This window comes from Ambystoma mexicanum, chromosome 3p (genome assembly GCF_040938575.1).
Source record: "Ambystoma mexicanum isolate Mex_15411 chromosome 3p, UKY_AmexF1_1, whole genome shotgun sequence".
NCBI lineage: Eukaryota > Metazoa > Chordata > Amphibia > Caudata > Ambystomatidae > Ambystoma > Ambystoma mexicanum.
In genome coordinates, this window is record NC_090925.1 from 323649129 (window position 1) to 323671599 (window position 22471).

Consider the following 22471-nt stretch of genomic DNA (forward strand, 5'->3'; position numbering starts at 1 on the left):
CATGATGAGTCACACCACCAAGGGGGAGTAAGAGAGACTGTCCTGTGTTAAGGATTTCAATCGGCGACACACACCTTGCTCTGAGCCTAGTATGTAGGGCACAACTGAGATGCCTTTCTCTTTATTTTATGCAGATTACATTTGAGATGGTACACAACTCGTCTCACACCCCCTTTTTAAAATACCCCAGGTCACAATGGACCATGAACCAGGATGGAGTTTAAACCCTTTGCAAAGGCATGAAATGACACTCAGAAATGGACAAATAATTAATGTGCAGTTAAATGTGTGAGGCAAATATGATTTCTCCCAACAACAGGAATGCAGAAACACTAGCAATCACAATGCAATGGATCAACAAGAAGCATACCATTCGAAACTGAGTGGAAAGTTAGAACATGCTGCAGCCGAATGACACGTTGGAAAGTTGCAATTGTCTCAATTCCTGTTTAAAATTAACCAAACAGTTTTTATAAAAACGGGTGAAATATTAAAAATCGCAATGCGGTTTTTGGTCTGGGGGACAGATGTATATCCCAGGGACAATATCAAAGTGAAATAATGGTGGTAGCTGAAGATTTGGATGAGTTTTTCAGGGTGGAATGGGGTTCAGTTTTAGGAAAATAGGGCAGTTAAAATGAAAACTTGTTTTGAAAGAAAGACAAATGTTACTTTAACTAAATTATCTAGACTATATTGTTAAAGAGGAAAACAGTAAGCTCCAAGGTTGATTCACGAGGTCAACCTTTTCAACCAAGTGTTCAACCTTAACTGGAAATTAGTTTGATCACTCAAAATATAACTAAGGGCTTAGGATTTGCACCAGACAGAAATGAACAGAGAGATGGCGCTAGCACTTAGAAATCAAGGACAGGGTGCACAGAGAATTCTAACAGTTTTAACAAGTTACCAGGGTATAAAATAGGATTGCTTAGAGAGTGTAATACAGACAAAAGGGTCAAGATGGGGAGACTATGGGTTTCTCTGTGATGTGGAGATACTCACATTCCACGCTTAGGTTTGGAATTATGGAACAGCCAACTGGGTCTGGTCACCACACGGCGGGCACGCCTTACAGCCAACAGCTGGTCAATTCTGGTCACCGGATGGCAAGGACAGCTGGATGGCAGGGCTGCAGTGGGCATGCAGGTAGTAGGCAGCAAGCTGGTCTGATTTCAGGATGCACAAGGTACCACAGCTTTTCCCTTTTTTAATGTGATATTAGTGGGTTTTTTCTGGATCAATGGCCTTGCTGGGACAGGATCAGCAATGCTTTGGCCTTGCTGGAGTAGGGTCAGCAATGCTTTGGCCTTGTAGTGACATCTGGAATCAGCAAGATGAATTGAGCAGATTAGGAATGCATCCGCAGGAAATTCAGGAGAGAGTGTGTCGAGTCCTGTCAGGGACTCTTATTTATAATGCACAGTGACATCATAGAAGTATATGGTAGGGCAGGCTTAGCTAAGCACACCTCTAAACCACTGGATTGGTCAGGGGTGATAGGCCCCGCCTCGCTCTCAGCTGGTTGGATTTCAAGGGCTTGATGTCAGATTTATGGTGCAAGTTTTACATTGTTCAAAACCTCCCACAGTTAATTTTGCCACAACCCAGTTTTGCCATAAATGGCACCTTTGTACAGTAGCAGCATTTTAACAAATTACATGGGCAGATTACATATTTTGTGCAGCTCATGAGAGTCCAACTCTACAGTTTGTGAGACTCTGTTTCGTCCGTTTAACAGTTGTCGTTTTTAGTGGGAAGTCTTCGGCCTAAAATTCCATAACTTTGTACATGGGTGTGGATCATCATTAGGGATGTAAGTATTAAAATTTGCAATGTCATCATGGATACTTTCCTTATAATACCCAATTCTCTGCCATTTCCGTTCCACATGTGGCAGTGAAGTCTAGGACGTCTTAAATTAAAGCCCATAAAATCACATTTAAACGGTTAACTTTTCACATTTTTGCAAAGTCCTGCTGCAGAAATAAAAGTCTAACATTTTTATTAATAAATAGTCCTTGGAGGCAAATGTCCGTATTGTTCCCCATATATGGGCATGCCTTTCGAAGGCTACCCCTCAATCCAGGGTTGTCACAGAGATTTCCTTTGAAGCTTCCTGTAGAAGTCACGAGTAGGTGTGATTTTTCACTTCACACATCCGTTTCCTATAAGTTCCATTGTAAGATGGCTCAGCCCAGACCAAGTCTGTTGAGCATGTGAAGTTTCTTTGTCTTGGTCAGTCAAAGTTTACCAACCTAGAAATTATCAGCCAGGTGTCATGGAAGTTTATGGTGGTTCCCTTTTGGGGGAAGCCTTAGCTCTGACCACCTGGAATAACCTGTTTTGGGAGCTTGCAAAATCCAGCCAATGCAGTTTAACAGTTTTATTTTTATTTTATTTTGTCAAATCAAAACAAGCCTGTTGAATAAAACAGCCAATATATGTTTCCCAAGCAACAAACCTCTTTACATTGCTAGGCCCGGACAAGCTTTCATTCAACATTGTACTTTTTAAAATGGGCATTTCTTTTCTCTGGTTTGTAAAAGCCCATTCTGACACGTGGTGAAAGCTGGCATATTCCTTTCAAATTCGGTTTTGCTCTTCCATCTGGATTCCCACATGGTTTTGTAGCTGTAGTCAGCTTGTTTTACACAACAGTCTGTACAAGGCAAAAGTCTTCATGAAATTGACATGTGCACAGAAAGCTATGATTTTCTTTTCAAGCAGTAATTTTTTTGACATTTTGTAGCAAAATGTAAGTGTTTCATGTGTAGCTGAATGAAAGCTTTTGTTGATTTTCTCAGGTTTGGCTGGCACAGCCTGTCATTCAGGATTAAGTCTCTTTTCTGATGGAGCACAATGTAAATATGGCTGGGCATGACGGGGTCTTTTTGATAAAAGTATTTTGATGAAAACGGAAAAAAAGCATATGAGCGGCATCATTTTAAAGGTGAAATATTCCCTTTTTCAATGGGAATTTTGGGCTTGCAGCAAAACAGCGCTGCTTTTTCCCTCCATTTCTTTAAGACAAACAAGAACACACCCTAGTAACCTTTCTCGGGGTGCTCCCTGTTCCATCTTGCCCAATGGCACTTTAGCGAAACAGTGCAGCCATCCTTTTGTCGCTGCAAACGCAGTTTAGGTGCAATGGTGCTCACCAGAGCCAGCGCAGCCATTTTGCTGGTTCTGCTGAAGTGCAGCTTGGTGATGTGGGGGAAGTACTGCTGAGTGGGTAAATATATCCCACACCTGGTAGGGGCCCAGGATAAGTAACTTGGGCAGAGACTGTAAAGGTGCCAAGGAGTCTCACAGATGCCAGAGATTGGTTTTGATGCATCAGAGACTGCTTCAGTAGCACCGAGAGACTGCTGGGCAGGCACAGATTTAGCCAGTGTCTGTTTAGGTGCACCAACGGATTGTGATGACCCCAGAGACCATCATAGACTGATGTTAAAGTGGCAGTATCATTCGCAAGCTGTATTCCACCATCCAAAGGGAACAAGGTTACCAGAAAACATAATACCTTTGGGTTGAATGCTCAAGAGAAGTGGTTTTCCAATGCTAGGCGCAGCAAGTTTTGTCACGTAGACACATGGTGGAGCCTACAATGATTAGTGGCCCAAACAGCACAGGAAGGAATTAACTGAGTACCGGTGGGCTATATGTAAAAATGGGGCTGGCTGGAGTGCTTCTGTGCGGTGCGCCGTACTTTCACAGCGTATCAATGACTGTTGCCGTAGTGGTGGTTGGTACGGCAGAGCACTGGTCGGCTCTATGACCTCTGTGGCAATGATGACATCAGCGGGGCTGCCTAGGGAGCTGGCAATGGCATATAACGTGGATGCCCAGAGCGTGGATGCCTTACCAGTTACAGCAGTGAAGCTCCGATCAGCGTGACCAGGAAGTAGGCAATCGAACTGGCCGCCGCAGGGTTCAGAAGTAATCAGCGCCAGGGCTGCGCTCACAGCTGAGTTAAGCACCCATCACGGTGCTTTCATGTCACCAGGAAGCAAGTCTCGTCCGGGAGACGGCACCATGATCCATTTTAGCAGTGAGGTTCGGGCGCTGCAGGAGGCATGACGATGAATCAAGGGAACAAGGACTGCCTCATAAGGACAGCATCCGGTTTGATGGGGAAAAACTAAGGGCAGAGCTGGAGGTTCCGGACGCTATGGCATGGATGAGTAATAGCCATTGTAGGTGGGTGGTGATTTTGTTTGTAGAGAATGTCAGACACCAGGAAGTTTGGCCTATGGTTTATGTGAGGCTGAATTGTTATTAATAGATTCTTCAGTGGTGCATGGTGTCTCAAGATGTTGAGCTGGTGTTTGTATGTAATGGTTGGGGTTACATACTAAGCTAGAGTTTTGTTAAGTACTGTTGGGGCAATGTTACAGATCTAACTATTTGGAGGAATTTCAGGAGCACCTAGAAGGTGCAACAAGGTGATGTCAGTGGTATGAGTGTTTGCTTGTGACTTCACATGTGTGTGTGATGAAAACAGTTTATTTGTGAGCATGACAAGCAGTGTGTGATGATAACCGTGGTTATATCATTGTTAGAAATAACCTTTTGAGGTTTTTTCTTTCAGGATGTTAGTTTGCAACTTTGCAATATGGACTTTTATCAGTAAAATTCTATGTTGGTTGTGGAATATGATGCTGTATATGTGCTAGTTTAACATCCTTTGGATGATTTTCAGGATGTTAGGTTGCATCTCGGAAACATGCAACATGGACTTTTAGAGTGTGCTAATATCAGTGAGTTGACTGGTATGAAATGTTTTAGATTTACTGCAGCCCATTTAGAAGGTCATGCTAGGGCATTATGTCTTAGGCTATTGTTAATACATGTCATTTTAGCATGGGTGAGTGTCCCATTGATGCTGTGTAGCAGTGATTTGCATGTTTTTTTGGGAGTTGCCAGTATGGGCGAGTGTCACCACCCATTGATGTTGTGTAGGTGTGAGTTGCATGTTTTTTGAAGTTCAAGTATGGGTGAGTGAGACTTCCCATTGATGTCGTGAAGCAGTGAATTGTATGTTTGGAAGTTCCAGTATGGGTGAGTGTGACTTACCATTGATGCTGTGTAGGTGTGAGCTGGTATTCTTGTTATCTATTTATCCTCCTGCTTAATCTTTCTCTCCGAGTGCAAGCTGTGTGTCTGCAGGTGTGAGATCATGAATGGAATGCCTGGAGTGTGACTGGTTGCAATGTTGAGAGTGTGAGATCCACCCAGGGAAGTTGGTGATGATATAGCCTGGGTGGTGGGAGCCAGTGAGCTTCCCTGTGACTATACGTCCCATCTTCTTGTGATGTAACCCGATTAAACTAACATGAAGATCTACAGCCGACTACCCGAGTATCCTTTCTAAGTACCCATACTACTGGTCATAACAGTCAGCCCCCATCGTATGTAGTGTGCACACAATGGATTCCACCAGCCTTCTTCCCAATCGCACCCCCACTGTTCTGATCCAATGCACATACAAGTGTTCCTGACATGGCAACAATAACCGTACACTTGATGAACTCCCCCCAACAGCTACACGCCATTCTCAACCCACCCTCACTACCATCCTACCAAAAACACATCCAATAACCAAACCACAACCATCCCCTAATCCCCCACCTCATCAACCTACATGACCCTCCAGTCACTTCACCCAATCCACTACCCACCTGACTCGTGGATGTAGGACCAAAGGTCTGGGGACCAACCCATTCGAACTCTCATCCCGTCCGGTCATTTGGTCTGAGGTCTTTTCAATAGCCTCTTGAAAATTACCAGACCAACACCTCCCACACTGCCTTTTGACTTTCCAACAAAATGATAATCCCTATGCCCTTTGCCTAAACTCGGTCACAGATGGCAGAGCCCCACCCTGCAGCCTGCCTCTCTCTGCTGTTCCGGGCTCCTCGCCTTCGAGTCCAACCAATTTCAGACATCCTGCGCGATCATCAAGAACAGCGATTTAACTTCTGCAAGGATCTTGAGCTTTGCCGGGAAGATCATATTTTATGCTCATTTCATAGAGGCGCCTGCTTTACAGCATCGTTGCTGCTTTTGATCCTCCAATATAAAATCTGGAAAAATGTGCAATTTTGCATTGCCCAACTAATACTGGCCAGCTTTACGGGACTTCTGCAGGATAACATCTCTATCCCTAAAGTTCAGTATTTTGACCACAATCAGCCGAGGCGGACATCCTGGAGGTGGAGCTCTCCCCTGTGCACTTTCCACAGTGAAATGCTTTGAAAGACCTCTCAACTTCAGTGTCTCCAGAAACAACTTCTCCACATACAATTCGACACTTGTGAGTGCCAGAGGGTGAGGAGTGCCCACCAGATGTATATTACAGCACTGGTAGCGGCCCTCCGCATCTTCCGCTTTAATGCCCTTGTTGCCCCTATAAGGCCCTTCACTTGATTTTTTGAGATGCAGCAAATCGTCCTCCACCATGGTCCACCTCCATCACCCTTTCTCAGACTTTACGGAGGACAGCAAACACTTGATACTGCTTTCCAGCAATGTTTTGGCCTCCAGGATGGCATTCTTCAAATTATCCAATGTAACTCCCCCATGCACCTCGAGGTTCGTTTAGCGTCCACAAATTTGTCCATCCTTTGCTGGCCTTTGACCATAGTGAAGGGATTACTGCACTACTCCACCCGTCTACATGCACTGTGCAAAGGCAGTCACCTGGGAAGGCCTCAGCAATTTATGAGCCTGTGCCATGATTTTCAGTCAAGCCCCAACAGAACAACACACTCCTGGAGTCTTCCAATGATTTCACGCACTGCCACCAGTATCCTATCGCCACTACAGCACTCTGTAGCTTAGGCGCTGCCTTCTGGTCCTGCTGCCAAGACCCTATTGCAGCCAGCTGTAGGTTCCCACATCTGGTTTCCCTGCTTTGTCACTGCTGCACTCATGATCAGGCAGGCCTCTCGACACCTCCGACCCAGCACCCTCCACGGGCCACACCACTCGCCTCCTTCTCCGGTGCTCGGTGTCACTTTTTTTCCACAGCAGTCCGGCCCTCTGTCTCTGCTCAGGCAGCTCCTCTTCATACCCCATCCTTCCGGCGGCCCTGCCCCGGCCGTCTCTCCAGTCCCCGCAACCTATGTTTACTCGCCACCCAGATCCTCCAAAAGCAACAAAATTGCACTTCTGTGTGAACTAGAAAAGGTTCACAGCGCCCGCCGCTTCCAGACTATTTCCTGTCCACAGACTCTCCTCGACCACTGTGGCTGAGGTACGTTGTTTCCTCCATCTGCCCACTATAATTGACCAATTTGTTCAGGATTTCAACCGCGGGCAGCCCAGGAGCTCAAGCACAGTACATCTCCATAGATCTGATGTTGGCCACGCCCAAGGACTTCTTGAAGTTGAGGGAGAAGCCCAGTTTGTTTAGGGAGTGGCAGGTGCTATTGAGATGTTCCAGAGCCTGTCTGTGAGAACAAGCTTTGATCAGCCAGTTGTCTAGGTAGGGAAAGATGTGAATCCCTCCCCTCCTTAGATACGCTGCCACCACCACCATCAGCTTGGTGAAGACCCTCAGAGCATAGGTGAGCCTGAAAGGCAGAACTCGAAACTGATAACGAGAACTGCCAATGGTAACCATCAGGTACTTTCTGTGCTTGCTATGTATAAGCACATGAAAGTAAGCATCCTGAAGATCGAGTCCATTCCTGGAGCTGATGGGATCTGCAAAGAGTGACCATGTTGAATTTGTCCTTCCTGAGGAACTTGTTCAAGCGGCTCAGGTCCAAGAAGGGTCGCAGTCCTTTTGGTGGATCAGGATATAGGTGGAGTACAAACCCTGGTTCTGTTTCGCTGCAGGTACCTTCTCCATGGCACCTTTCTCTAACAAGAAGTTTATCTCCTGTAAGAGGAACGGATCTGGGTCCTGAAGAGATTATTTTGCTTGGGGTACAGTCTGGCGGTCTCTTCAGATAAGGGAGACAATACCCCTGGCCACTATTTCTAATGCCTATGCATCTCAAGTAATCAAGTTGGATTCTTGAAGATACTGAGTCAGTCTGCCTCCCAGCGGAGTGTTTTGAGCAAAGTGCACCGATGTTTGGGGGCTGTGGCTGTAGCTGAGGGCAAGGAGGGGGTTGCTCCCTGGGCAGTCTTTCCTTCACAATATCTTGTGGAGCGTGTTGAAGGAAGACTGCTATCGAAAGGATCCCCCTCACCAATTTTGCGACGGTGGATGGCTGCTCTCAAATATTTTGATGCAGCCATTGAAGCCTGTAGTTTATCCAGGCTGTCGTCCCCCTGGGCTCCATGCAAGGGCATAGCTAGAGGCCTTGATTGAAGGTCGGGGTGAACCCAGACTTGTACAGCAATGCAAATCTTCCGATTACTGCACTAGACCCCACGCATCTGCCAACACAATCTGAGGCATCTAATCCCAATTGTAGGGATTGACAGGAAGCATCCTTTCCGTCAATAAGGTTAGTAAACCCCTCTCTCATTTCCCCTTCTAGAATATTTTCAGCAATGTGTGCAACTGCATTCCATAATGTATAGCTATATTTCAAAAGTACACATGATGTGTTAATGGATTTTAATGCCATACTTCTTGCCAAAAAGACCCTTTGTGCAAGGGCGTCATGACGCTCATCATCCCGATCTGGAGGGTGACAGTCTAAGATGCAGCTTTGGATGTTGAAGTTGCAGCCTGTAATACTAAGCTCTTAGGTGTATGGTGTGTAAGGTGTGTAAGGGTCCAGAATGAGGAGGAAAAACAGGTGGCATGGTTGTTGGCATAAATGTTTATTATACCAGAAATAAAAAGAAAACCCTCCTCTCCCTACAAGAGATTTCCCTACCTCAACTAAAATATTAAGGCTTCAGTCAGGATGTCTGTGTAAATCAAGAGCCCATGGTCCTGTGTCAAATCCCCATTTCTGTCCCATACACTTAACTAAACTAAAAAGGTAGTCCAGAAGAATGGCTCCCTTATTCTGGACAACGGATCACAATTCCAATTGTTAGGTGGGATCTTTACCCGAGGGAATGACTCCCTTCCCGAGGTCTCAATCCCTTTCCAAGGCGCAAAACAAAGTTCCAGGTTAAAATGCTGAAAAGCAGTTCAATTCAAAAGGTAAAGTTCCAGTTCAGAAATCAACATTCCTTATTGGCCATAGTAGTTCCTTCACTATTGGGTTCCTGGAGAATGCCCCCTTCTCCGGGTATCTTGCTCTCTGTGTTTTCACAATGCCAGGGGAATTACTCCCTTCCCCTGGCCTTCCTTGGCTTAATTATTATATTCTCTTGGCTTTTACATTCACAGTTCACAACACCAAGGGGAATGTCTCCCTTGCCTTGGCCTTTTCTCAATTTTGCCACATTTCACAATACCATGGGGAATGGCTCATTTCCCATGGGCTCTTCCATGATTTGTACACTTCTCGGCAACAAAGACTTGGCTTCCAGTCTTGTGAGTGTGGGTCCCAGAACCGTAGGATTCTCTGCTGATAGGGTGGCAGACCTGATTCACTTACCTGCCAGGTGCTGCTACTATGAAGATGACTGATTAACTTTCCTTCTTCTGGGTGCAGGTCCCAGACCCGTACTGCTTCACATATTAATTTCCCACAGTCTTTTTCCCAGGCTATTTTCTCAGCCCTTCTTCCCAGGGTATATCTTTTGTCCCTACCGGAAGGCTTGTATTGGACACTACCTTCAGAGGGCGTTGCTGTCGGCTCCGGTCAGTCCTGGGACTCGCCTTTGGTCCTAGCGTGCCTTCTGCCGACTTCGTTCCAGCTGCGGCAGCTCCACAGCTGCAAATTCCCTCTGGGCTGCTCTACCGATACAGACATGGTGGACCCTCTTGCTCTGTCAGTTGAGTCAGCTGCTTTCCAGTAGGCAGAAGGTTCTTTCCACTTCCGACCCTTGAGATGCTACGCCTACTCGCCCCCGTCTGCCTTACTTCTTTCCGCTGCACCACCGACTTGCTTGCGGCACCTCTAGGGAGGGCTGAACAACGTCTCCTCCTTTCCCTCTTCTATTTTGGAAGTGACAACCATAGGAACTCGGGAACCACTAGACTCTTCCTTGTCCCAGTATTCATACTATACTTCTCCCTAGGGTTAACTAAATTCTTTCTCGTCCCAGTACTTATGATTTTGGCTCAATGACAGATGTACATGGGGTTTCAAGGCAAGGGTGAGGGGGGATTGTAGTGGAGTATATGGTTTATGGTCATAAGACCGAAAAGAAAATCTCGAAAAAAAAATCTCGAAAAAAAGGACGAAAAAAAAGTCGCATTTTTTTTATTACGTTTTTTATTCGAAATGGGGGGATTCCCCCCTCCCCAACCCCCCTTTTTGAAATATTTTTTTTTACCATTTTTTTTAATCCCGGACCCCAAAATAAATATATAATTAAAAAAAGAGAAATTCGCCTTTATTTCGGTCTTTTTATTTCGACCTTATTGTTAGTCGAGATTTTTTTTTCGAGATTTTGACCGAACACCGGAGTATACTGCTTTCTCCTTGGATAGTCGTCCCTGGTCCCACGCTGGGATCCCTCCTCATGCGATCCTCCCACTGAGTACCACCCCAGGGGGACTGCGGCCTCATGGGAAGGGGGTCTCCTCGTGGAGAAGTAACATCCAAGGATTTGTCACATACCCTTCACCTAATGCAGCTGGCTTCTTCATCTCCTACAGGAAAATGGTACAGGAATTCCACGCTTCCTTGTTTCATTACTCTTCTGTGTTCAACGCTGAAAGAGAAGGCTTGGAGATCAAGGAACCAGCAAATTACCTTTGGGTTAGTGTGTTTCCTAAGACTCAGCCATGTAAGGGGTGTATGGTCTGTAACTAAGGTACATTTTCTACATGTGAAGTAATACTTAAGGCAGTTTATGGCTCATGTTATCGCAATAGCCTCCAACTCAGTGGTAGCATAATTCCTCTCTGACAGGAACAGTTTACGGCTGATGTAAAGTACCAGATGTTCCACTCCATCATATTCTTGCAATGAAACTGCCCCAACCCTACTTTGGAGGTGTCAGTTTGAACCACAAACTCCTCATTAAAGTTATGGACTTTTAGGACTAGCTCGCTACTGTGAGGGGTCAGAAATGTGAGGCAGACAACTTTTCGATTATTTCTCAAAATGTGCCATTTTATTCATAAGTTTCAATAAATGCCTCACTATCCCTACCCTGACGAGGATTTCCCTGCCTAAACCAAACTAAAGGAAACACTCTAACAAACGATATCTGGCCCTCACAGGTTTACATAGAATACACAAGAAAATATACAGCAATTCACAACAACAATTGCATTCGTAAACAGATCCACAGTCTCTCTTTATAAACCTTGGCGAACTCCCCTTCCCCAGGTTTTAAATTGGATTCAGTTCTATTGTTCAACAAAAAGAAACAAGGAAATCCGGGTTTGCAACAAAGTTCCAACATAGTTCTTTGCACCTCTGACTTTTCACAAGAAAGTTCTGTTTATCCAATGTTCAACAAAGGAAATGTTCTTCTTCCTTGAATAATGATTTTCACTTCATGTGAAGAGTTCATAATGGAGGAAGATGGGGAATGTTACAATAAGGACAGATTGCAACCAGGCCAGAAGATGAGAGGTTAAAAGGGGGCTGAACTTTCCAAAGTCATGGTATTTTTCTTTAACAAGCTGTTGTTTTGCTCGTTGCTAGGAGACAGTGACGGAGGGAGAAGGAGATAACGTCCGTTATGAATGGGCTTACTAGCCGACACGTCGTTACTTCAAAGAAGAAAAGTTGCGCGATAATATATTTTTATAAAAATAAAAACTGTAAGTAAGTGCCCGCTATCAAGGTCGCGAACCGCTGTGAAGCAGAATCTGAGTTGGTTGGTGAGCAGAGAATAGAGAGGAGGGGCAGTCATTGCTGCGGATGATATGGAGTGTTGAAATGATGATCAGCTGAGCAATCGTAATCCCATGCATCAAACTCATCAGATGTGAGTTTTCAGGAAAGGAAAAGAGGTGAAACTGATGAGAATAATGTATCAACCAAGTCAGCTGTGTGGGAAGTTGACGGCGCCGTATTGCAGAGAAACCAACTCGATCAAAGAGGCAGGGCCTGACCGCTGCAATACAAGGAACCGTGAGTTGTATCAGACGCAACATTTATTGAAAGTGCCGGAGGCATAGTATCTGAAATGCAAAAAAGAGGGAGGAGTTTGGGACTACAATGCATGAGAGCCGGTTACGGCTTTGCCAAAGAGAGGTGAAACGGACGTCTTCTGTTAATGAACGAGTTTTGATAAGAAGCTCAAGCTGAAATGGCTTCATCTCCCATGCTCCCTTCGCTCTCTAATACATAGACTCACTCGCTCCCTACTTCTAAATTCCCAGGACTACAAAATCCTACAGAAATAAAAAGAGCAACCCATAGGCACCTGTGATGAGCGTTTTATCTGATTAAGACCCGAAAATGATAATTGTGAGGAGGAAGACGTCCGCTTGAAAATATAATCTCTAACTGGTGAAGTATCTATGCAGAATCTGAAAGAAACCACAAGCTGGTGTATCCTTTTCTTCAACAGTAATACGTTCCTAAATAAAGTTGAGTTAAATAATGTATCTTGTCTACGTGTGCTCTTATTCCCACAAGAGGTGTGACACTTCATCAAATAGCATCAATTATATTCTTGGTCAGGATGATTTATCACAACTACTAAATGTCAAAGAAACAGCTTCTTAATATCCGCTTTTTCTCACTTCTCCTTTTAACACCAAAGATCAAAGTTGGTATCTTTGTCAGGATAACTTCACAGCACTTCTACTTCCACCTGCTTTACTCTTAGACAAGGCCCACTTCTACAAAAATTCACCATGCGGGTCTACTCACTTGCCCAATAGCTTTCCACATTCAACAGTACTTTTGAAGTTCTAAATCTACTGACAACCAAAAGTTTACCATAGCTTCAACAGTTTGTAATTTTGTGACTTTCAACAACTTCTCAGAAAAGACACTATTCACATTAGTGTTCCTCAACACCTTCATGTAGGCAAGGCACTCTTCTTCAGAACTTTCACCTTTCCAGAAGGGCACCCTCTTTGCCACTTTTGACTTTCTGCCACAACAATAACCAAAATTTCCTTAAGGATGCAATGTTACCTTTCTCCTTTTGGCATGGGCAATGTGAGCTTTAATTTTATGGAACAATCACATTTAGCAAGTGTCACCTCTTTTTGACATTGCATTTGCCACTTCTCTTCCTGTTGGCCCCATTAGCTTAGTGGCATGCCTTGCTGTTTTCGTCTCTTGACTCCGCAAAATATATACACAGCTCTTGACTTTGGCAGTGCTTGTATCACTCTTGGCGGAGGACAATGCGTGTGCTATTATTGGCTGTCGGCAATGCTTGTTCCCTGGAACTCAAAATTCTTAAAGTTCAGTCACTTCAATGCTTTGTTAAAATGTTTTCAACCTTTTTGCTGAATTACTCCTCAGTCAATCTTCACCTCAGAATCAATTGTAGGCACACACAATAAGTATTTGTTAGGGAGAATTCTCTTATAAGGCTAATTTCCCAAACCTAGTGAGTCCTCCCCAGCAGCTTTGCTGGATTTTTTTTTTTTTCTCCTGCTAAGAGTGAGACTCTTTTCCTCCCACTCTTAGGCATGATTTGAGGTATGTCTTTGACTTGTTATGTGCTCATGGGCTATGGGATAGCCTTTTTACTCCATAGGGTGTCATCTGTTTTTCCTATGTGTGTTACACAGCACCCTCAGTGCAGTAACACAGGGGTGTCATAGTGACCCCCAAACATAGACTCCATACCCTGAGACTGACTACTGTCTCCCAGGGAATGTAAAGTCACCATTGGCTTTACTAGTCCAGAAATTGTGAACAGAACCAGTACAAACCATCATATTGTGGAAGTACTGGAAGGGGTTAATATATTTGCCCCTGGGTCCGTTTTCAAGGGGGCACAGTCCAGTTCCCCCCTTGTCGAGTTTCTGGCTGGTGGCAGTGGTTACCACGCAAAATATTCCACAGGAATATTCTCTATGGGATTTTCCCATTGATTTTAAACGCACCACTTTTTGGTGCAATGTTAAAGATACCGCCGGTTTATTTATTTAATATTAAATCCCCGGTTGGGTCTTTTTGCCAGAACTCTGTTCCAAAATGGTGTTTGTGTCCGTCTCTGTAACTCTGACTAAGGTCGAGCCCTTTGTTCCACTATTTTGGCGTGCTTCTCCACAGAAGCCCTCCAAGTGGTGCCACTCTGTCTGGGTTTCACAGGAGGGGAGTAGGGGGGAATAGGCACCCTGGACTGCGTTGCCTCGGCAACCCAAGTCGCACTGTACTCTGATTGGCCCAGTGGTGAGCCGCCCGGCTCACCATTTAGCATGTGTGATTGACAGGTAGGCTGATGAATGGGGGTTTTTCGGCATAGAAGCAGGGCCTTTGGGACTGGAACTTCAGAAGTCGCCAAAGGACCTAAGAATCCGAAGAGGGAAGAAGCTGAGCCACCTGCAACCCGACGACACCACCGGTGAAGCCTTGCTGCAACAAACTCACCACTTTTCCAACGACAAGAGAAGATCTTCTGCTGGAGAGTCTTCTCCCTTTGAGCTGGTAGGACCAACCAGTTCGCCCTTTTTCGCTTCCAAAGACATCACTTGGTCGAATCGCCCGTGCCAAGCACCTCGGCGGCCAGATTGCCAAGCCCACCACTTTAGAGCGAATAAAAGGACCGCACCTTTTAAATCGGGAACTCAGCGGCTGGTTTCATCCCTGTGCAGTGCAACGACTCCAAGTTTCCTCCTCGACGAGATCCTCTCTTCCCCTGGGCAGGAACAACGAACTGCAACCACTGCCAGGAACAACGGCCCCCGCTGGAGCTTCCTTTCCATTTAAGGTACGGTGTCCTGCCTGGCCTCCCTTTCTACAGATTGCTAAAGGTGACCCTTAAATCCTTGGCTTCTATACTGGGTTGGCTCCAAACCTCTAACTATATCTTTTGAATACTCTGCAAAGACTTAGTGCACTTTAAACCGTGTGATCCTGGGCACATTTTGCTTTGCTCCACTTAAAGTGGGCCTGGCCTATGAACTTTGGCTCTACAGTATAACCTGCCTTTCTTCCCTCGCTCTGAACTCTTAAAAGTGTTGGGAACTGTTTTTCTTCTATGCTCTGCCTTTTCTCTTCCTTTTTAACCTAAACTATTGGAGTGCCATCTAGGTTAAGCGCTCACTTCTGTCTTAACAAATGGTTGTGCTTTAACCCTGACTTGTCTGATAGTTATCAAGGGAGGTGTATGTATATACTTTACCTGACTGTGTTTTAACTTACTTTTCATTGAGAGTGCTAGTATATTGCTTGAAGTGCGTTTTAAATAAATAACTATACTTTTGATACAAAGCTCTGGTCAGTGTTTGTTTGCTCTACTGTGTTTTGGCCCGATTCTGTATAATCTACATACTGCCATACTGCCCTACTCTTCTTGAGAGAAGTCTGACTGCTCAGCCACAGCTATCAGGTAAATCTGGGCGGTGCAGACTGCTACCAATTGGGTTTACTGCTTACTCCTATAGTCTTAATCTTTTTGCAGTGTTCCCTAAGGGAACTGCACAGGATTCTGCCTAACAGTATTTCATCGTTTTATTGCAGTCTAATGTTCCATTAGTGGCATTCAAAAAGTTTCTCTTATACGCAGGTGTTACTTTTGTTGCCTTCATTGTCTGACAAGCAACGGTCGGCTTAACATCGCTTTCACTCATACGCAAATGATTCTCCTTGGCTACTGTTGCCTGCCTTTGTTCACGCAAGACATTAGAACACTATCAGACTCAACGGCTTCTGGTTTTGATACCATCGTGTTTTGCAGGACTTCCACGGCTCTGTCTTCTGCCGAACAGACACACTTCCACTTTGAATTTCTTAGTTCCCGCCACGCAGTGACAGAGCTCACCTTGCTCCGGAGACACTCGGCTGCAGACCACCTCTCAACCATGATCTTCTGTACTCTTCCTGCAGCACAGTCTCTGCAATTAGGTTCATGGGGTGGAGGGAGGGGTGAGAGCCGTCTTCCGTCATGCTTCCCGCTGCACAACCTCTGTACTTCAGATTTAGAGGGAAAAGAACCCTCTCAGGACAGGCAGCTGGAATATGCTTGATTAAGTACTTGCGTCCCTTCTTTCCTCCAACCCCAGCGTGAACTGCCAACAACATGCTTTCCTTCTGGGGCTACTGCTGATAATCCACTTCCATCCCCTAATGGCCTGCACCTGAGGGGGCCTTTTAAGTCTCGCTGCCTCTCTCAGGAGTGGGTTGTTTGCCTTAACAAGCTGACCACTTCTACAGCATGGCTCCTGAGCCCTCTTCCTCGTCCCAGTACTTAGGGACTTATGGGACTTGAAGTCCCCAACAGCAGAATTTGGTTTTCTTATCTAAACTTGTGTTTATTTTCTGTAAGTATATTTAAGGAATCTTCACCAGCATTTACTTGAAAAGGTGAAGGCCTTTCTTTTAAGCCATCATAAACAGATTTCCTTTCTCTGTACCTATGGGAGTTAGGATGGTTTTTAACTTGATAAGTCTCAGACCGGCTTTCCTTACATAAAATGGTTAAAGATTTTATCTTAGCATTACCCCCCCCCCCTATAGGATGTTCAATTTGTGGATTAGCCAAATCAGAATGACAAAAAGCCATTACATGCCTGGGTACTTGTAAAAGGTTCTTCCTCTTTAAGGACAAATACTGTGTCTCATCCCACTTCGTATAGAAGGTACATATGGTCTATTTCCATAAATGGATTCTTTAGCGCTGTATGGAAGGGCAGGACAGGCTCCTTTAGGAGGGCCCTTATCCAAGATATATGTTAGATCATCTTGGGTAATGTCCTTTGCAGGATGACCCCATCTCAAATATTACCATGTTCATGACAGCCCATAGGCTGCATTTGGGTGAGAATCCAATTCCGGAGTGTCAAAGTCTATTTCAGATGAAGCGTCTAGGTCACAAGTCTTTTTCAGGCATGAGACTAGGTCTTCCAGCCATGATTCCTACAAAATTAATTCTTCTGGAACATTTGGTGTCCCAAAACGCTCACACACAAAGAGGATGACGACCCACACCCTTCTTGTTCCTCATCGACAATGGATTTGAAGAAATCCGTTCTCGATTGTGGCTTATATTTTCAAGTCAACTCTGAGGCTGACATCAATGTCATAGTTCCCTTCAACTTGGATTAATTCGAGGAGGATGAAATTGAAGCCTTTTGCTTCGATGCAGACTTGGCGGTCAACGCCACTGGCATAGGTATCTCTGAGGCCTTTCAACTCAGGCTTTTAGGCATGACAATTGAAGACTTAACAGATTCCCAGCTGGTCTTGGAGGAAAAGTGGGATCAACAGCCTGCCTTGGCTCTATCGAGGGGCCAGGAGGAGCTTCCTTCGACAATACCTCTGACAATTTTTCACAAACATTTTCCTATTCGGCTGCAAAGGCGGTCTTTTTAGGAAAACGTCCCGACGTCCGGCGAGGAATCTGAGGACGAAGAACAGTGATGCTGTTTCTTAATCTTTTTTTTTTAAGATGAAGAGGGAAAGTGACACAAATTACTCCTGGATCTGGATCGCTTAGAGCGTTTTTCTTTTCCTGGGCCTTTCCAAAGATTTGTCTCCGGTCTAACTACTGCCTTTGGAGGATTTTTATTTCAAAGGGGGTTGGGGAAAGGGACAGACATTTCTAAACCGACCGAACTAGGGCAAGCTTTGACCCTCTCTCTTTCGAGGCCGAGGCACCAGAGACAAATCCTGTGCAGATCAGTGATTGACATCTTCGAATTACAGTACGCACCTCGGTCGACATCCACACTCAACCTGCCTCACAAATTGATAGAACTCCAACCCCCAGTCCCATTCAGCAGCACAATCCCAATGACAGGGCAAAATGCACACAGTGACAATTTACAAGGATCACGGTATCTACAGTGCAAAGTGACAAATAACCACATACGCACTTGAATACAAATTAATCCAATGACAAACAGCCAAATGATAGGAAGAAAAATGTTTTAACTGCAAGTAACAGATCAACAGAAGAAAGAAGAGTCAAGTGTGTCAATGGACCTATAAGTCACTCATTATAGACTTGGGTTTAAGATACGATTGTTAAAGTTATTGCAGCATTGCTGAAAATGAAGGCGGCAGGGATGACTGGGGCAGACTATAAATACATGAATGTGAAAATGCTAACAATTTGAAATGGCTGTGAATCACACTTCTTATTAAAAGAAACGAATCAACGCATAGAAGTTTCAATTTATGTATGTTTGTCAATTTGTTATGAATCCTACTAAACAAAATAGCACCATATATTAAAAAAATAAAGACAATTTAAACAACTTAATTGGCTACCCACTGGTGGGGACGCCTTTTCTTGAAATGGCAAAGTAACCCAAAAAATCTTAAAAGCATACATATACACACAATAATAATGCCCAATGCACATTGCAGGGAACCATGTGGAACAAGCCAATTGACAGGTCTCAAGCACACAGTGAAATCAGTTCAGCAGGATCAACTTACGGCCTCCCAAAAACTGAGTGATCTGCTCCAGTGATTCCAGGAGGCCTTTCTTGGTTTCAAACGTGATGTGGGCTTCAGCAAAGAGATCAAAGATGTAGCTAAAAAACAGCAACGAAAGGAGCACTTTAAAGCATTAGCAGCTAAGACAAAAAATTAAAAGCAAAACATGGTACATTGCAAGACTATATGGTGACCACATGCATGTTATAGACGGCATGCGGCTTGTTGAAAGTCATATCCTGTGAAGGCATCATGAAGCAAACACAGACACGAGAGGTATAGTTTTGGCTATAAACTTTTATTGAAAGGAAAATGGGGTTGGGAAAAGGCCTACCTTGCCCTATCCGAAGTGGGGTTTTCTCTACCTAACTCAAACTAAGGTAAGTCTATGTCAGGAAGCCCAAACCAAATGTTCTGTCTGTATCCAAACCTATTCCTGCCCTCAGATACTACTTGGATAAAAATGTTTAAGGGTTGAGTCTCAAAATGATAAGTGTTCAACAAATGTTCCAATGGCTCTTCACAGCTCGTGGCTTGAGAAAGGATTCCCTTCCCCAAGCTTTCAGGCACTTCATAATGACAAATAGGGGGTGTGTCCCTGTCCCTTTTATCTAATGAAAGGTTCTTCACTTTCCTCAAGACACAGTTCTCAATGGTTCTCAACACTTCGAACTGACAAGCAGGGGTGCGTCCCAGCTCCTCTTGCCTGGAAAAGTTCTCAAAAGGTTCACAAAACAAAAGTTCCTTCACTTGGAAACTGGTGCATTCTCCTGCCAGATTTCCTAAAAGTTCATCAACGTCAAACACAACAAAACTGTTCCTCTTCTGGCTAGAAGATGACTTGGCAATGCTGGCTCTCTCGTGCCCATTTGTAATATTTGCACTGTTTTGACAGTTCTATATTCATACGAATAGTCTGCACTTCGTTCACTCACACGCGAGTGAACTGATGAGCGCGGCACACGCAGACAACATCGGAGCCCCCGGGAGTCGCTCGCTTGCCATAAACTCACCAGGTAAGTTGTTTCTAATTGTTCCGCTGGATGCGTGTAGGATCTCGACACGTGAAGCTCCTCCCGACCAGGCACCCGACCTCTCTTAGGTCGCCGTTGCTTCAGTCATGCTGGAGTTGAGCTGCCTTGGCTCCTGAACGTCCCTGGTGCAATCAGGCTAACAGTGACAACTCAGCTGCTTCCACCGGCTCGACCTTCCGCTGTGCTAGCTCTAAAAGGTGCACAACGAGAGGGTACAGACCCCCTCAGGACCTGCAGTGGTCCCGGTGTCCTCTTGCCTCTCCAGTCCTGCTCCAAACTGTTTCTCCTGCTCGTTTCCCTCCTCCCTCTCCTTAGTCTGCACCTGAGAGGGATATGACAATGCATTACTTACCGTAAAAGCATTTCTGATGGTTGTATCTGCTTAGATTCACATGCTGTGCATAGTCCGATATCCAGTGGTCACTGCAGAATATTGCATTTTGTTTTTCGTAGTCGAAAAGGGGACGTCGACAAGGCGTGTCTGTAACACTATCCCTATAGTGACGTGCGTTGTACCCACAATCCCTCACGCGTCAAGGTCCCTCTGTTTGTATTTTTTCTGCCCTGAGGCAGCCTTCTATACGTGAGGGAGTACAGAAAAGAGAGAGAGAGGTACAAAGGTGTCTATGGTCCTTCCATCCGAGCGGGGAGGAAGGGTGGGCGCATGTGAATCTAAGCAGATACAACCATCAGAAATGCTTTTACGGTAAGTAATGCATTGTCTTCTGATGTTTGTTAATCTGCTTAGAATCACATGCTGTGCATAGACTAGCGAGCAGTACCCGGAGTTGGCGGTGGGTTATGAGAAGGAACAGTAGAGAAAAGATGTCTTAATACTGCCTGTCCCACCTGGGAATCAGATCTAGAGTGTGCATCTAGACAGTAGTGTTTTGTAAAGGTGTGCACAGAACTCCAGGTTGCCGCTTTGCAGATGGACTCAAGGGGAACATTTGCAATGAATGCTATGGATGCCCCAGTGCCTCGAGTAGAATGTGCTCTTGGCTTGAAGGGTAGTTCTCTCTTAGCAAGAGAGAAACAGAGAGTGATGCATTGAACAATCCATCTAGATATAGTGGACTTTGATACTGCATCTCCTTCTCTTCCTGCTGCCACCGAGACAAAGAACTGATTAGTCTTTCTCAGTGGTCTGGTTCTTTCCATGTAGAACATGACAGCTCTGCGCACATCAAGTGTATGCAGACTTTTTTCTCCCGAATTGGAAGGGTTTTGAAAGAACGTTGGTAGTTCTATTGACTGGTTTACATGGAATTTTGAGATGAATTTCGGTGCAAACCTTGGATGCGTGCGTATTACCACTTTATCTTTGTGAACTGCTACAAAGGGGTCTAAAACAGAAAGAGCCTGTAGTTCATTTACTCTCCTAATGGAGGTGATAGCTATTAGGAAAGCGGTCTTAAGAGTGAGGACTTTAAGAGTTGCTTTGTGCATGGGTTCAAAGGGTGAGCCCATGAGTCTGGTAAATATCACATTCAGGTCCCAGCCGGGAGCTGGGTTTGCTATCAGAGGGTGTATTCTCTTTACTCCCTCCATGAAGGCTTTGATAACTGGGACTTTCCACCACGACAGTTTAAGCTGGGAAGTGGTGTATGCAGAAAGTGCCGCTAGGTGGACTTTAATGGAATTGAACACTAGATCTGAGTCCAGTAAATGGGTCAGGTACAGGACAATGTGCGTGGGGGAGCAGTCAACTGGGTCGATGCTTCTTCCTCTACACCAGATGACAAATCTCTTCCATTTGCTAGAATAACAGTGACGAGTGTTGGGCCTCCCTGAGGATGTCCATGCATCTCTGCGGGAGTTGTAAGTGTCCAAAATTCTATGATCTCAGGAGCCAGGCTGCTAAGTTCATGGTCTGAGGGCATGGATGCAGTGTCCTGCCCTTGTCCTGTGACAGCATGTTGTGCGGGCAGGGACTCTCCTTCAAGTGAGCGAACCGTGGCTGCCGGGCCCACATAGGGGCCACTAGTATCATGGTAACTTGTTCCTGGTGCATCTTGTGCACAATCTTGTTGAGAAGGGGAGTCGGGGGAAAGGCGTAAGCAAATTTCCCTGACCATGGAATCGATAGACCGTTCCCCTTGGATTGGTTCTGGGGGTACCTGGAGGCGTAATCTTGGCATTGTGAGTTCTCCAGAGTTGCGAACAGGTCTATTTCTGGGAATCCCCATTGTGAGAAGAGGTCGAAGACGATGTCTTCGTGCAACTGCCATTCGTACTCTGAGGGCAGAGGGAAGTCTCTGCTGAGTTCGTCTGCTAGCAGATTGAGTTCCCCTGGTACATGTTGCGACAGTAGGAACATGTGTTTGAGAGCCCACTTCCAGATATTCTGGGACAGCTTGGACAGTCCTGGAGAGTGGGTGCCCCCTTGCTTGTTGAGGTAGTACATGGCTGTGGTGCTGTCCGTAAGGACCATCACTGTCTTCCCTTGTAGGTGTTCCTGGAAGGCTTTTAGTGCCTTGAACACGGCCAGTAGCTCCAGTAGGTTTATGTGCTTGGATGCTACGCACGGAGTCCACACTCCGTGAGCAGTCTGATGGGATAGGTGAGCCCCCCATCCTGTGAGGGTTGCGTCGGTGGTTAGAGTAGCTTCCACTGCGGGTGTGGCAAAGGGTTTCCCTCTTACCAGGTTTTCCTTTGTCCACCACCGTAGTGAGAGAGCCAAGGCCTGCGAGACCACCACTAGATCATCCCATTGTCTGCTGGCATGACACCACTGGCTGTTGAGCCACTCTTGCATTGGGTGCATGCTCAGGCGCGCGTGAGGTACCAAAAAAATACATGACGCCATCATTCCTAGCAAGTGCATCGCTTTGCGCACCGTCACCTCCCGACCTGCCACATATTGGGGGA

General features: G+C 45.4%; 1 protein-coding gene across 7 annotated transcripts in view; it reads right to left on the bottom strand.

Annotated features, from left to right (window-relative positions):
* The window catches only part of RTEL1 (regulator of telomere elongation helicase 1), a 1752068-nt gene that overhangs the window by 1081820 nt on the left and 647777 nt on the right, over positions 1–22471 (bottom strand). For all 7 annotated transcript variants that reach the window (XM_069650890.1, XM_069650893.1, XM_069650896.1 and 4 more), the window contains one exon: positions 18567–18664. In XM_069650890.1, coding sequence (XP_069506991.1) covers positions 18567–18664 — 98 coding nt within the window. The remainder of the gene's footprint in view (positions 1–18566; positions 18665–22471) is intronic.